This window comes from Mauremys reevesii, linkage group 15 (assembly GCF_016161935.1).
Source record: "Mauremys reevesii isolate NIE-2019 linkage group 15, ASM1616193v1, whole genome shotgun sequence".
Classification (NCBI taxonomy): domain Eukaryota; kingdom Metazoa; phylum Chordata; order Testudines; family Geoemydidae; genus Mauremys; species Mauremys reevesii.
The window spans coordinates 36,222,072-36,237,515 of record NC_052637.1 but is presented as its reverse complement, the minus strand read 5'-3'; the positions used below and the strand labels follow the sequence as shown (position 1 = coordinate 36,237,515).

Here is a 15,444-nt window from a genome sequence, read left to right as displayed (position 1 = left end):
AGGTAATCTAATAGGGTGGTCTTTTCCTTCCTAATACTATGGTGTTTGTGCTGTCCTACATGAGCTGTCTATGTGCCACTCTTCTGATGATGCACAGATCGGAGCAGAGGCAGCTCAACAGGTGGGGTTAACACGTGAGGAGCACCTCTAAGAGTTCCAAATTTGGTTGTGGGGCGTGTGGTACCCTCTGCCAAGTAAACCATAGTGCCTCATATGGGCTCCTCCTCATTGCATCACAATACACTCATCGCTAAAGGTCACCTATTGTCTGCCACCCTCCTACAGGCTCCCGCTGCCTACATGAGAGGTTCTGCTGCTTCTGGTGACTCACCCTTCTAAGTAGGAAGCCAGGAGGTGGAGCCAGAGGACTACTTTCCAAGCAGGGAGAAGGAGGACAATTGGGGAATTAATCTCTGATGGTGGAGTCAGACAGGCCTCTGAATGGAGAAACTGAGGCTGACATCCCAGCCTGGTGAGTCAGATGTGTGCATGTGGGGCTGCTGGAAGTACGGGACCCTATGTGGCTATATAATCATATATATATCCTGCCTACCAAGAAATAGACTGTGGAGTACAAAGATGCTTTATAAAGGTTCTTTCTGTAATTAGAAAAATAATAATAATCTTAGAAGTGGTGCCTTGACCTCTTCTTGTGCATTTACATCAATGAGTGCAGGGCTCAGCACAGAACTATTTGGGTGAAATGTAATGGCCTGTGGTATGCAGGAGGTCAGACTGGATGATCTATCCAATGGTCCCTTTTGGCCTTAAACTCTTATAAAACACAATTCAGACATCTTTCATTGGAGTAGCATAGGAAGAGCCCCAAAGGCCGTGAAATGTAAGATCTGGGGCTTTGTGGTGTGGGATGGCCAATAAGAGAACATGTGATGAGGGAAAGGAACATGGGTGGCGCGTGAACCGCTGGCTGGGGAAGGCTACCTCCAGCCCTACCCCTTCCAGCTGAGGTTCCGCCCCTTCCACCAAGAGGCCATGCCTCTTCTGTGCTCCCCCCTGCTGGACCCAGACCCCCCTACCACAGCCCTGCCGCAGGCTAGCACCCCGCAGCCCTGGAGCACCAGGAGGGCGGGTGGCACGGCGCCAGCCTCCCCAGTCCCAGTGTGCCAGGAGGACAGATGGTGCGGCCCCAGCCCCCGCAGCCCTGGAGCACCAGGAAGGCGGGCAGCGCCACCCCAGCCCCGGAGTGCATACTGCATGCAGATGTGGTTACCCCATCTCAAAAAAGACATATTGGAATTGGAAAAGGTTCAGAAAAGGGCAACAAACATGATTAGGGGAATGGAACAGCTTCCGTATGAGGAGAGATTAATAAGACTGTGACTTTTCAGCTTGGAAAAGAGATGACTAAGAGGGGATATGATACCGGTCTATAAAATCATGGCTGCTGTGGAAAAAGTCAATAAGGAAATGTTATTTACTCCTCATAACGCAAGAACTAGGAGTCACCAAATGAAATTAATAGGCAGCAAGTTTAAAACAAACAAAAGGAAGTATTTCTTCACACAACGCACAGTCAACCTGTGGAACTCTTTGCCTGAAGATGTTGTGAAGGCCAAGACTATAACAGGGTTCAAAAAAGAACTAGATAAATTCACAAAGGATAGGTCCATCAATGGCTATTAGCCAGGATGGGCAGGGATGGTGTCTCTAACCACTTGTTTGCCAGAAGCTGGGAATGGGTGTCAGGGAATGGATCACTTGATGATTACCTATTCTGTTCATTACCTCTGGGACACCTGGCATTGGCCACTGTTGGAAGACAGGATACTGGGCTAGATGGACCTATTGTCTGACCCAGTATGGCCGTTCTTATGGGATAGACAATACTGAATAACCATTGGAATCAATTATTCTGACCCTTGCCTTGTGACAGGGGTATAACATTTTGTAACTCTGAACTGCCATATGTTTGGGCCTGGCAATAAAGATCAATCTCATATCAATATTCCTGTCTATCAAACATTTTTATTACATGGTGTGCAAAGAAAATTAAATCGTTGGCAAAAACGGAGCAAATTAAGCCACCTGAATCCCTTAGTATGGAAAGGAACTTGAAATTAGTCGCAGACCTTCCAATTTTTTCTGAAAGTAAGTGGTATAGGAGAGAAATTGTAGAGGGTGAAATTCTCCATGCTGCTGGTGGGCCCAGAAGCACCAGGGATCTACAGTACATTCCAGAGGAGCATGAAGAAGACTACAAACTACTAGATATAACTATTCAAGAAATCATTTGAAGAGGAGCTTTGTGTAAGCTCTAAACAGGGGAGGCTCTAGCAATTTTGCTGCCCCAAGCACGGCGGCACACCGCGGGGGGCGCTCTGGCGGTCGCTGGTCCCGCGGCTCTGGTGGACCTCCTGCAGACGTGCCTGCGGAGGGTCCGCTGGTCCCGCGGCTCCGGTGGAGCATCCGCAGGCATGCCTCCGGGAGGTCCACTGGAGCCGCGGGACCAGCGGACCCTCCGCAAGCATGCCTGCAGGAGATCCACCGGAGCTGCCTGCCGCCCTCCCGGCGACAGGCAGAGCGCCCCCCGCGGCATGCCGCCCCAAGTACGCGCTTGGCGCGCTGGGGTCTGGAGCCGGCCCTGGCTCTAAAGCTTGTTTCTCTCACCAACAGAAGTTGGTCCAATAAAGATACTACCTAAGCCACCTTGTCTATCTGGGAACAGCACATTTTCTTTGCAAGAAACTACCTGCCAAGTGAGATCACTGATTATATGTAATAGGAAACCATTATGTCATAGGCCTACCTAGCAATCCTAAATTGTGTGAATTTTCACAGCTAAAAGGATGCACTAATTAGAGACCAAATTATTTGTGGTATAACTAAATTATGTCAGAGCAAGATTAGTAAAGGAAGCTGAGGTTAGTGAAAATGGTGCTTCCTAAATTAAAGTATTAGCAAGTAGTACAAATATTGCAGTGCATCGTTTCGCTTAAAGTTGCATTTTTCAGGAACATAACTACAACGTTAAGTAATTTCTGTATTTTATACACATCGCCACCTAGTGGCCGAACACTATACTATAATTTAGCATTACTTCTCCCCCTTTAAGTTCTACATTCCTACCATTTGCAATATTTACACTATCACACTATCTTTGAAGTTCAGTACATATCAGTCTGTTAAGCATCTCTGAATTGTATTGGTTTTCTAATTACACGAACTGAATGTGTAATAACTTGGTCATCTAGCTGTCTATTACAGTACACCCTTTCTATAATGAACAGGTCAGGATCCAAGCCATTCGTTCATTATAGCCAGGGGTTCGTTATAGTGAAAGAGCCCCACTGTCGGGGGGGAGGGCCTCACAGCTCCTTCAGCTCTCAGCTGCAGTGGGGGCTGTCATCCCCTTCCACAGCTGCAGGGCTAGAGGAGCTGTCAGCCCCTGCCACAGCTGCAGGCCTGGAGGTGGGATCCAGGGATAAGGTTCATTACAGCCAAAGTTTTGTTATTATGAAGGGCATTATAGCGAGGGCATCCTATAGTTGCAACAATTGGCTGTGATCAGTTTGGAATATTGGAGTTGTTGTCTTCTTCTTGTTCTGCATCTGCCATGATTAGCGTTTGCTCTGTTGATTGTTTTTCCGAGGAACAAACTGTAGATATTGATGGTTTCCATTGAACTTCCCATGGTTGGTCTCAATCACATATGATCTGGGTGCTGAATTCGTTTTCTTTATGACAGCTGGAGTTGTCAGTCCTTTTTCTCCAACCAGTTTGACATGAACACATTCACCAGGTTCTAGACCCAGCAGTTCTCTAATTGAATGTGGTCTGCTGTAAAAGTGTTCATAGACTCATTTTGCCTTTTTATCCAATTTGGCTACACTGTTCATTTCTGACCACTTTGGAGATAAATTATTTTCCAAAGTTGAAACAGTAGTGCTGAGTTATCTTCCCATCAGGAGTTGTGCTGGACTTGATCTGTAACTCAGAAGAGCAAAGAATGGGGTCTTCCTGCTGTAGAATTTTCTTGTCTGTCTGTACAGCTCTCTCAGCTTCTTCATTTCCTTGTGGATAAGGTAGGCTGCTAGTAATGTAATCAAAATCATATTTAGTTTGGATTGACTTAAATTCTCCTGCCATGAACCGTGGTCCATTGTCTGTCGCTAGTTATTCTGGAATATCAAAGTGAGCAAAAGTGCACTTCAGTTTCGTGGTTTCAATTCACACCCTTTATTTTGATACAAGTCTGTGTGTGGACTTTCTTCATAGGAATCCACGTGCACTATTCAATTTTGCTTAAGTCAATAAAAACTTGCATCTCGTATTATATTCGTGAGTTTCAGATATCTTCTTCAACAAGCCTAGTGGCAATGGCCAGTAATAGAACCCCAAATCTTTATCTGATGCTTTAATCATGAGATCTTGCTCCTCTTTCCAAGTTGATCGCATTTTTGGAAGGTGAAAGAAGCCTTAAAACCCAGTAACATTATTAAGTTTATTTAGTATTAGCAATTTTCAATAGGTTCAAACACAAACTATCCGTCTGTGCAATTCTAGAGGGCAAGAAGTGATAAACATTTCACAGTAGCTGCTATTCAGCAGCATTCAAAACAAAATGTGAGGAATGTTTTAGTACTGGTGCTCCTAGCAGAAAGGACATTGAAACACATCTGCCTTTTATAGACAGACATGACAGTGCATGCAGGGGTATGCACACAGGGTGTGATACTTTCTTTAATCTGGGCCTTTGTATCTCCTTCATTTGAGGGAATGTTGTCCATCAGCTTGCAACAGGGCCCTACATTTTGATGTTAACCCATTGAGGCACCAGGTGATTTTTAGGCTTAGATTTTTAGGCTATCCAGGGCAATCTAGCATGAGAGTAGGAAGGCCTGACCCAGTAATTCACGCGTTTTTTCTATAGACTGAAGCTGGATGTATAGTTTTGCCAATTATATTTCATTGCAGGTAGTTGAATGTGCTATTGGAAAGTTCAGATCAAACATTTTATTAAAGTTAATGTTTAAAATTAAATATACACAAATTAAGAGGGAAGGTACTGTACATCTGGGGTGAGGCTTGAGTTATGAGAGATTACAGGTATCGGTTGCAAGGATGAAGAGATACATACATATCACATAACCAGCATAGACCCAGATTGGGGTGCGGGAGTTTTTAAATTGTCCGTGGATAAGTGGGCTCGGGTACGCCACCCACGGACTGTATAAGGAGTCCAAGTCAGTATCAGTGTGGCGAATAAATACATGGATGGGGTGCGTCCCTTGGCTTGTCAGGGAAGGAAGTGGGTTATTTCCCTGGTCGGCGGTCTCAAATACACAATGTGGTATTGACAGTGTCCTGTGAAGTGTTCTGTATAAATGTCTCTGGACCACCATGTCGGACACCATGAGCTGTCTCATGAGCCAGGCGTAGTATTGACCGACTCTGCACGCTCTCAGAACTGGCTCGTTGTGGGTGTCAGGGCGTGTATCTGGACCTCGTAGCCCTGGGCTCTCAGGGTCTTGGCCAGCGAGGTATACTTCAACACCTTCCATGCTCGGGCCTCGTGGAAGGCTGGTGACCTATTTTCAAATGGCACCATGACGTCTACCATGAGGACCTACTTCTGTTCTGCATCTGTCACGACGATGTCGGGTCGCAGTCTGCTGTCTGTCCCAGGAATGGCCGAGTCGAGGGGGATCTTCCCCAGGGATGGTGGGATGGCTTTCACCAGCCGGTTCTGGATGGCGTTGCCGCCAGGCTCCAGAGTGCTGTTTGCATCCACACAGGATGTGGGGCAGGGTCTCGTTTGCGTAGCCACACTTCCTGCAGCGCTTGTCCCGGTTGCTATGGCGGATGGCTCCGTTGAGGGGAACGCAGTTGAGTCGGGCTGCCCCCAGGGAGGAAGTGGTTGCTGGCGTTCCACTTGCTGGACACCTCGAACACTTTGCCCTGGTCCGGCTTCCGCTTGAGGTTCTCGGCATAGTGGCAGCGGATGGCATCTTTCAGGGTCCTTTCCAGAATCGTTCTGGCAGTCGGGGTGATGATAGTGTGGTCTGGGGTCTTTATGTGTGGCACCAGTATTCGCAGGTCCCGGTGCTCCTTGCACCACTTCCAGCAGCAGCCGATCCTATTTTCTAGGTGTCTCAAGGCGTTGCGGGCATGGGACCAGAGAGAGGACAGGTCTCCCCCCTCTCTCCCGAACTCAGCCTCCAGGGAGCCGCTGAGGTAAGTGGCAACGTTCTGCTCGTAGGGGGCCCTGGCGATGCGTTTCCTGACCACATCCCTGTACGGCTTCCTGCGTGATGCTCCTCACCATCGGGTCCAGGCACGTCAGGAGGCAGAAGGCATGGGTCATCACCGCCACGTCACACAGGTCACAACTCCCATTGACTTAAACAGAGAGTTGTTTGTTTTGAATGCCACTTAAGCAGCTAGACATTTCCCTGTATTAAGCATTTATTCTTTCATTTTAAATTTATTTCTAGATTCCATTTTTAGTAAAAAATCTCTTCCTCCATCCCTGCATACTTTGGCCCATTGGTGTTCACTGGACGTTGTGCCGGCTTACACTTGGACTGAATTTAGGGCTTTCTCACAACCATTAATTCAGTCTTCACAGTGTTTTCCTTACACGTACATTAACAAGCACATCCAAAAAAACATAAGCAAGTGTAGCTTTCATCTCCATTTGTCCCCATAGGTCTCTGGACATGTCAAGTAATGCCTCTATTACTTTGTCTGGTCCACTTCCATTCTAATAAGGCTAATAACTATAGGAAATGTTAAGTGTCCCAGCTATAATGACCACACACCATCTGTTTGTTCTATATGGTACTTGCTCATGCCTTTTAGATTATAAGCTCTTTGAGGGAGAGACTTTGCTATTTGTTCAGCACACGGTTCTGGCTTTGGTCCCATAGGCAACTTGGAGCCGTGCAACACATGCTCACAACTGACTCACTGGTCATATTCCCATTTACCCATTTTCAGTCCATTGTGACTCCAGCACCACCAGGCCGTAGAAATTATTGGGATAGCTGCTTCCCTAATACACTTCAGCTCCCATTCCAGCCCTCCTAGTACATGTAGAGCAGGGGTCGGCAACCTTTCAGCAGTGCTGTGCCGAGTCTTCATTTATTCACTCTCATTTCAGGTTTCGCGTGCCAGTAATACATTTTAACGTTTTTAGAAGGTCTCTTTCTCTAAATCTATAATATATAACTAAACTATTGTTGTATGTAAAGTAAATAAGATTTTTAAAATGTTTAAGAAGCTTCATTTAAAATTAAATTAAAATGCAGAGCCCCCCGGACTGGTGGCCAGGACCCCTGTGTGAGTGACACTGAAAATCAGCTCGTGTGCTGCCTTCGGCACGTGTGCCATAGGTTGCCTACCCCAGGATAGAGGGTGGTCAACAGAAGCTATGAAATCTTGCAAACTGAAGAAGCCTTAGGGGATGAAGCAGTGTGGGAGTGGGTAGGTGAAAGTTCATGGGTACATTTTGGATGAAGGGATCAGATAACAGTGGGTTGGCAGCTCATAGTCTCGGTTCCATACTCTGCCCACTAGGCTCTAGGGCTGCTTTATTTTAATAGGTAGAAAACTGAGAACATCTTAGGCAGTTTAGACCAGAGGTCCCCAAAATGTGGGGCACACACCCCGAGGGGGGCATGGAGGACTGTCGGTGGGGCGGGGCCCAGGCCAGCCCCACGGGGGGAGGAGAGGGGAAGAGGGAGCATCACCCAGTCCCTCCTCGTCCCCAGCTTTGCTTCGGTCCAGTCCCCAGCCATGTCCCCAGCTCCTGGCCCTGAGCACACCTGACTCCGTCCGCAGCCTCGATGTCTGTCTGTGACTCTGTTCCTGGCCCAGGGCCGAGGCTGGGGGGCCAGGCCGCGGGCAGAGACACACTTGCCCATGAGCCTGGCTGCTGGCCCCCACCGCAGCCCAGTTGCGGCTCCGTGCCAACCCCTGTCCATGTCTCCCTCGCCCCAGTCACAGCCCTATTCCCGGCTCAGGAGGGCAGGGGGGACACAGACACAGGAAAGGGGGGACACGACCCTCAAAAGTTTGGGGATCAGTGATTTAGACGGACTAGAGTATGGCAATGGGAAGAGTTTAGACAGTCAGTTCCATGTAGAACAAATAGTTCTTTGCATGGTTTTGGATGCAATTTCTGTGTGGGGAGATTGACAGAGAAACCACCTGTGATTCTCAGTTTTGTGTTTAGGTGGGGACTGGCTTTTGTAGCAAGCTATTCAAATATATTGCAGCAACAGCATTTTCTTTTCCCATGCCTCTCCAAAATGCATAATCTCTGACACCCATATAAGGGACTGGCTTCTCAAATAATGCTAATACACCCACAATGTACAGCTCTGAGTGAGCAGATTACTCAGGTGGCTGACTCACTGACATAGGAGAGAATAAAATGTGCATGCAAAGTACATGTTGCATCTTCTGTATTGACTTGCATATCCTTTATTTCGTTCATTTGGGGTTTATTAGACACACCGTAGCATTATTTTGATCCATTTTTTCCTGACTTTCCTATGGTGAAGTTCCTTCTCTATTGTCCAGTTCACAATTTATTGATTGGTGTGTTTATGAAGCACTATTGTTTGTGGTAGTATCTAGACAGTGGAACGGATATACCAGAATAGCAAGTAAAGAATGCAAAAGGCACACACAGCTGTTAGTAACAATGAGCACTCCTGGGCCCCAGCAGGCTCACAGATCTGTTATAGATCATTCTGGTATAAGCCTAGAAGTCCACACGCCACTAATTGTAGCAGAACTCAGTGGAAAAAACTACATACCACACACTGAACTACTTGTGATAAGAAAACTTTGTAACATTAAAAAAAAAAAAAGTAAGAGAAAAATCCAACATTGTTTAAAAAACGGAGGGCCCAATCCCAAAGTCTTTACTCAGGAAAAATTGTCACTCAAGTCAAAGGGAGTTCTGGCTGGGTAAAAATTCTGAAAAAACTGACTAAGGAGTTCAGGGTTAAGGGTGAAATTCACCCCTGTACAGAGGATCTGCTTAATGCCCCATGTCTCACCTAGGCCCCAACATAAGAACTTGAGTGGAATTTAAAAAAAACAACAAGGAGTCCGGTGGCACCTTAAAGACTAACAGATTTATTTGGGCATAAGCTTTCGTGGGTAAAAAAACCTCACTTCTGCAGATGCATGGAGTGAAAATTACAGATGTAGGCATTATATAATGACACATGAAGAGAAGGGAGTTACCTCACAAGTGGAGAACCAGTGTTGGCAGGGCCAATTCAATCAGGGTGGATGTAGTCTACACCCAATAATAGATGAGGAGGTGTCAATTCCAGGAGAGGCAAAGCTGCTTTTGTAATGAGCCAGACATCAGGAATGGCAACATACAAAAGCCAGTAGGTGAACACTTCAACTTCCCTGGACATTCTATAACAGATTTAAAAGTAACTATTCTTGAACAAAAAAACTTCAGAAACAGACTTCAAAGAAAAACAGCAGAAATAAAATTAATTTGCAAATTTAACACCATTAATTTGTGCTTGAACAGGGACTGGGAGTGGCTGGCTCATTACAAAAGCAGCTTTGCCTCTCCTGGAATTGACATCTCCTCATCTATTATTGGGAGTGGACTACACCCACCCTGATCGAATTGGCCCTATCAACACTGGTTCTCCACTTGTGAGGTAACTCCCTTCTCTTCATGTGTCAGTATATAATGCCTGCATCTGTAATTTTCACTCCATGCATCTGAAGAAGTGGGTTTTTTACCCACGAAAGCTTATGCCCAAATGAATCTGTTAGTCTTTAAGGTGTCACCAGACTCTTTGTTTTTGTGGATACAGACTAACACGGCTACCCCCGATAGTGGAATTTAAGTGATGTATGAACCTTGTGCACAGCATGGGATGAATTTCTGCAATGGGATGAATTTCACTGCTAGTGCCCAATCCAGCTCCCAATTAAATCAATAAAAATCTCTACATTGTCTTCACTGGGAGTTGGACTGGACACTTGGTTCTGAATTTCTAAATCCAATTTGTGATTATTTGACAAGGTGGTAGGGGCTAGCTTGATAAACAGTCCTTTCTTCAGAGTGACTATAAGTTGCTGTCATGATTTAACTGAGATGCCCCTTTTAATTTAAAAAAAACAAACAATAGGTTTTTGTGGCTCTTAATCTAGTATTGATTTTAAAAGCAAATGTATATCCACAAAGAAGAAAAAAAAGTAATATACCTTGTTTGCAAATAGTCCCTGACGATTACAATATTTTTAGTCCAGAACATAGCAATAGGAATTACAATAGTTTAGAAAAAAATAATTAAAAAAACCCAGGGCTTGTAGGTGTAGGTTGTGATGGGTTGCCACCCTTTAAGGTGCCACATGATGTACTGGGATACCACTGAGCCCGCCTGTTCTGCCAGCCTGGGCCCCCTTTACCCTGTCTTGCTGAGACAGGCTCTTAAGCCTCCTCCAGCACACACACAGGCAGGGCCACAACCAGCTGCAGAAAGACTGTCTGAAATCATCTTTGGGAAGACTCATCTTAAGGGACTTGCCCCAGCACTCAGATGCCCACCTTCCTTGGAGTGCAGACCCAAAGGTATATTGTCTTGTGCTGTATAGAAAGAGCTGCCCAGCACAAGTTCATAAGAATTCTCCCTCTCTCTCAGTGTGAAGAGAGATATGTACAACTTCTTGTGTCCCCCCACCCCCCATGGATTGCACAAACTGGGTTATGTTATAAACAAGAAATATGTTTATTAACTACAAAAGACAGATTTTAAGTGATTATAAGGGATAGCAAACAGAACAAAGCAGATTACTAAGCAAATAAAACAAAACACGCATACTAAGTTTAAGATCTTAAAGAGATTAGTTTCAAGGAGTAATTTCTTACCCTAAATGCTATTTTAGGCAAGTTGCAGAGTTTCTGTAGCTTAGAGTTCCAGTTATTTCTTCTTACAGACTGGACTCCTTTCTCAGTCTGGACTCACCCCTGCCTTTCCCCTCTGGTTAGTTCCTTTGTCCCTCCAGGTACTTTCAGCAGGCTTTCTTCTTGGGTAGGCAATGAAGGAGTTTGCCGTCCTCTCCAGTCTTAAATACGATTTACATAAGATGTGAATCTTTTGTTTCCCAAACTTGACCTCCTGTTAGTGGAAAATTACTAGAAGTCCAAGAGAGTGTTTAGTACCCAGATGACAGGACCACCTGACCTAGTAGTGTCACAGCTATGTTCCAGGATGACTCTCAGGAAGGAGAGAGATTAGTATCCTCAGAGTCTTGTTGTTTCTTCCTAACGGCCCATCAAGGCTGATGGCCTGTTGTCTGCTTGGTGTCTCCCAAATACACACCCAGTTGTAATTGTTACATAGACAATATTCCTAACTTCAGATACAGAAAAGATACATGTATCAGAGGGGTAGCCGTGTTAGTCTGGTTCTGTAGAAGCAGCAAAGAATCCTGTGGCACCTTATAGACTAACAGATGTTTTGCAGCATGAGCTTTCGTGGGATACATGCTTACAAATTGGATAATTACATTCAGTAAATCATAATCCTTCCAATGATACCTTCCATGAGCCATGTTGCATAAAGTATATCTTAGTTGTGCCATATTCATATCATAACCATATTTCTATGAAGACTATGGGGTGTAACATCACATAGGTAATACTGATTACAGGATTCATTTAAAAATAAAATAGTTCAGCTTTCAGGAGTTGGATTCTATTCATCAGGCCATGGAAACAGTGAAAGGTAGGGCAAGTGAAATGCTGGGTCTGTTGAAACAGACTTAGTAATTAAACACAGAGATGCAGAGATGAAAGGGAAACTGCATGGGAAGATGTGAAAATGAAGTCTGTTACAGATGTGGACTGGAGTTTCTCTCCATTAGCTCTGTTTACAGTGGAACATAAGGCTCTCTACCAGTCAGAAAAAAATACAGAAAGGAGGATCAAAGGAAAAGTCAATAGATAGTAAAGAGGTCAAGATGAAACCTCCCTAAAATAATTATCCAGAAGCCTAATTTTTGTTTTTTTGGGTTTTTTTTTCTTTCAGAATAAGGGATGCGTTTTAACACTCAGGGTAAAAAATCCTGATCTTGTGAGTAAGGAGCCTCCAGGAGTAAGTCAGGTGTGGAGAACTTCTCTCTTTATTGCCAGCAGTGACCTCACTGATAAGTTCTGTGCAGAAACTGTTTCTCCTCTACTCCACAGTTTACTCAGCTGCACCAAATTCACAAGCATAAAAGCCTAACTAAAAATTCTCTGCAAAATATCACCACGTGTCTTAGATTTTATATAGTGCTATTGCCATAGAAAGCATTTACAGGATTTTACCTCATGTTCTAAGTGCTGATTGAGGTGCATCACCCTTACTCACAAGTGTAATCCTTACATGCAAAAAGAAGCTCATGGATTTATAAGGTGCTTAGTTATCATGATTATGGTCACAGTGTTCTTGGTAAATCATGGTTTTGACGCAAGGGAAGGAGGAGAGTTGCACACTGGAAGTCAGATTGTGTCTGTCCCTGCCACAGCCTGTGTTTCCTGGGGCACTAGTTAAACTACAATAGGAGGCACACTGGAGGATAGAGCCATTCCTCTGCCCAGTCCTCACAAGGCCCTACGCATATGCACAGTGGAGAGGGGATGTGGCAACTCTGCGAGGCATCTCCCTGCTTTGCTACTCATCATATGGATAGCCCGTACAGAGGCCTAAAGGGGTGCCTTGTGCCTTCTAACATCTTGCAAAGCCATGCAAGCCAGGCCACAGATTTGCCCACTTTGAGAAACTAGACAGATTAGACAGAGAGTCATGTGAATAAGGTTTTCCAAGATCATGCCTGAGACATTTGTGGGCAAACCCCTGAGTTAAAGCATGTCTGCAAGAAAGCATAATGAAAAGATATCTGCAGAAGTTGATTAGTTTTAGAGTGTTATCAGTGTGGGACTGATGTAGGAATTCTTGATTAAATATTAGATTGTGGCTATCACACAGGCTCATATACCAATGATCCAATACAAAATCATCATATACAAATCACCAAAAAGTTAAAAAAAATGTTTTGACAAATACTAACAGGCCAAGTGTCAAAAATCAAAGCAAAGGTATAAATATAGCTCCCACACTTCTCAAGCAGGCAGAAGACCGAGTAATCGGATGGGCTTTGCATCACTTCCCAAAAGTTAACCAATTGGGGAAACACATTCCAGAGCTGCTCGTCCTCCTCACTGAAATGTCCCTGCCTACAGATGTTCAAATCAGAGACACAGAACATCTGAGAGTGAGTAGGAGACAAAGCTGACTCAAAGTTCAGTCTCAGAACCAATTTACAGCAATGGGTAAAGATCCTGCCTACACTGAGGGGCTGAGTGTAAGGGTGAGAATTCTGATATCAGTTGTGTCCAGGCTCAAGGCAAAAGGCCATTTATGCCCATTTTCACAGCTGCTGGTTGAAAAGGTGAGTGGGGAGAATCACATTTTGGGAAGTTCCTTCCAATCACAGCACTGATAAGGAATCAGAGACAGACAGTCTGCAAGAAAGAACAGTTGCATTGACACAGAGAAGCATTTTTGCTATAAGAATTAAAAGGATCACACGGATCTAGGAAAAGTACATGTACCAATGTCAATGTAGGTACAAAATCAGTCTGACAGACCCAAATCACAAAGCTGGATTTGACCTTGGGGAAGTTTGGAGACGAGCATCACAGTTGGATCTGCATCCTACAGTGGGTCAAAGCAACATTTAAAGTGACAGCTTGCCTGTTTTGGCAGAAGCAAAAACCAGTTATGCAAACTAGAGGAGCTAACTATTTTTAACTAGAAAATTAGGAGAGCTTCACATATGTATTGGAGGTAGGACTATTCCTCTCTCAAGAGCAAACTTTCAGTTGCTTCAGTTAATGGGCACATCCACATCTTTTTTGCATACACAAAAATCTCTCAGTTTTGTGTGTCCTAGAGGAGGTCAGATGAAAATGAAACCTTAAGGGTGAACTCCAATCTCAATTGAAGTCAATGGGAGGGGTTTTTTTTTACCTTTTTCTCTTTTTTAACAAGGTCAGGATTTCACCCTAAATGTTTAAAAATGGGTCTTTAAAGTTCATGTTCTGCTGCGTACCGTTGGTGAGATGCTTATGCTTGATCTATCTTAGAAAACTTTAATTGATTTAAAATCTACTTAGTTACCAGCTCAAACCCATATTACAGATGTGTTTCAACCAGTTTAAATTGCATTTCAACTGCTTTTGTTTAATACACATTAAGCATAGTGCATTTTAACATAGACAAGTCCTTAGAGAATAAAAAAACGTAAATCAAAGCGAAGTTAAAAAAATAGAGAAATCAAAATGACTTTTTTTTTCCAGATCATTATGCGCCACTTTACATGGGAGGATGTTTACAAACATTACATTCAGGCAACTTGCTAGAACTTTCACCATGAGCATTTTTAAAAGAGGCATTATAAAAGCAGCAGTAGTATCATCAGCAACAGAGCATGTGAGCCCCACTGGGTGGAAGCAGCACTCTCTCAGATCTTCCTAGTAACATTTCTGAGACTCTCCAGACCCACTCTCCTTTATCTTTAATGGATCCCTTCTTCATTTGCACTGATGCATTTAGAATGTATGCTTCCAAAACAAGGCACATGGGAGGCATTTAAAGTAGATTTCCTGAAAGGAAAAAGAACAAAGGGCATGTCAGGTTCCATTTTGATTTGCATGACAAATTCACTGAGCAGTGTTCTGGTGGGTCAGGCTGAGCTCGCCTGCCACGCACTGCATTTGTTACTTTGGTTTGAAAGCTTTTGACAGTCCACAATGTTAATTGTTCTAAGGCTCATTTTGTTAGGGTAGGGGTGCTTTTATTTGTATACTTAATCTATTTAGGTGAAGGGAGGGTGATTTGAGGGAATGAAAAAAACTATTTCAAACTCCTCGCAGTTTATGAAAATAGTCCTGTCAGGACATCATCAGCATTTTAAATCTCATTATTACTCTGTGTGTATGTGGTTTTGGCAGGGAAATGTTGAGTCCTCAAACTAAAAACTTTGGGATTCTATTGTTTAGGTGCACACCATTCTTCCTTTCGTTGAGTCCCACAGCAATGGGTCATGCAGAGTTGTTTGTGCTTTGCCTGTATGCTCCTATCAGATGATATTGTGGTACTTTGACAAGTTCTAACAAGGGCATTAATGTCCCCAGGGGCATTGCTGGCCACATATTGTTACTCTTGTGTGGATAGGACAAGAATAACTTTCACATCTGTCAAAGATCTGATGGTAAGATGTCTGATCTGGCCTCAGGATGACTGAATCCTTCTGGAGACACACTTCATGGTAGAGATTGCAGTTAGCCCTGGCGGCATGTTTTCTTACTTTTAGGAGGAATATGGGTGTGCATCTGAATAGCACTGATTCGATTCACTTGTGTAAGGGTTGGTAGGCTTGTGGCAC

The 15,444-nt window shown here is 44.2% G+C and overlaps 1 protein-coding gene across 6 annotated transcripts in view; it reads left to right on the top strand.

Annotated features, from left to right (window-relative positions):
- Positions 1–15,444, top strand: part of UTP6 (UTP6 small subunit processome component) — a 40,446-nt gene that overhangs the window by 2,623 nt on the left and 22,379 nt on the right. For 3 of the 6 annotated variants that reach the window (XM_039501419.1, XM_039501418.1, XM_039501422.1), the window contains exons 2-3: positions 286–472; positions 6,109–6,195. In XM_039501419.1, coding sequence (XP_039357353.1) covers positions 417–472; positions 6,109–6,195 — 143 coding nt within the window. In that variant the 5' untranslated portion in view covers positions 286–416. Of the gene's footprint in view, positions 1–285; positions 473–6,108; positions 6,196–6,257; positions 6,344–15,444 lie in introns of those variants that run through there. The other 3 variants (XM_039501421.1, XM_039501424.1, XM_039501420.1) reach the window with 2 other exon arrangements.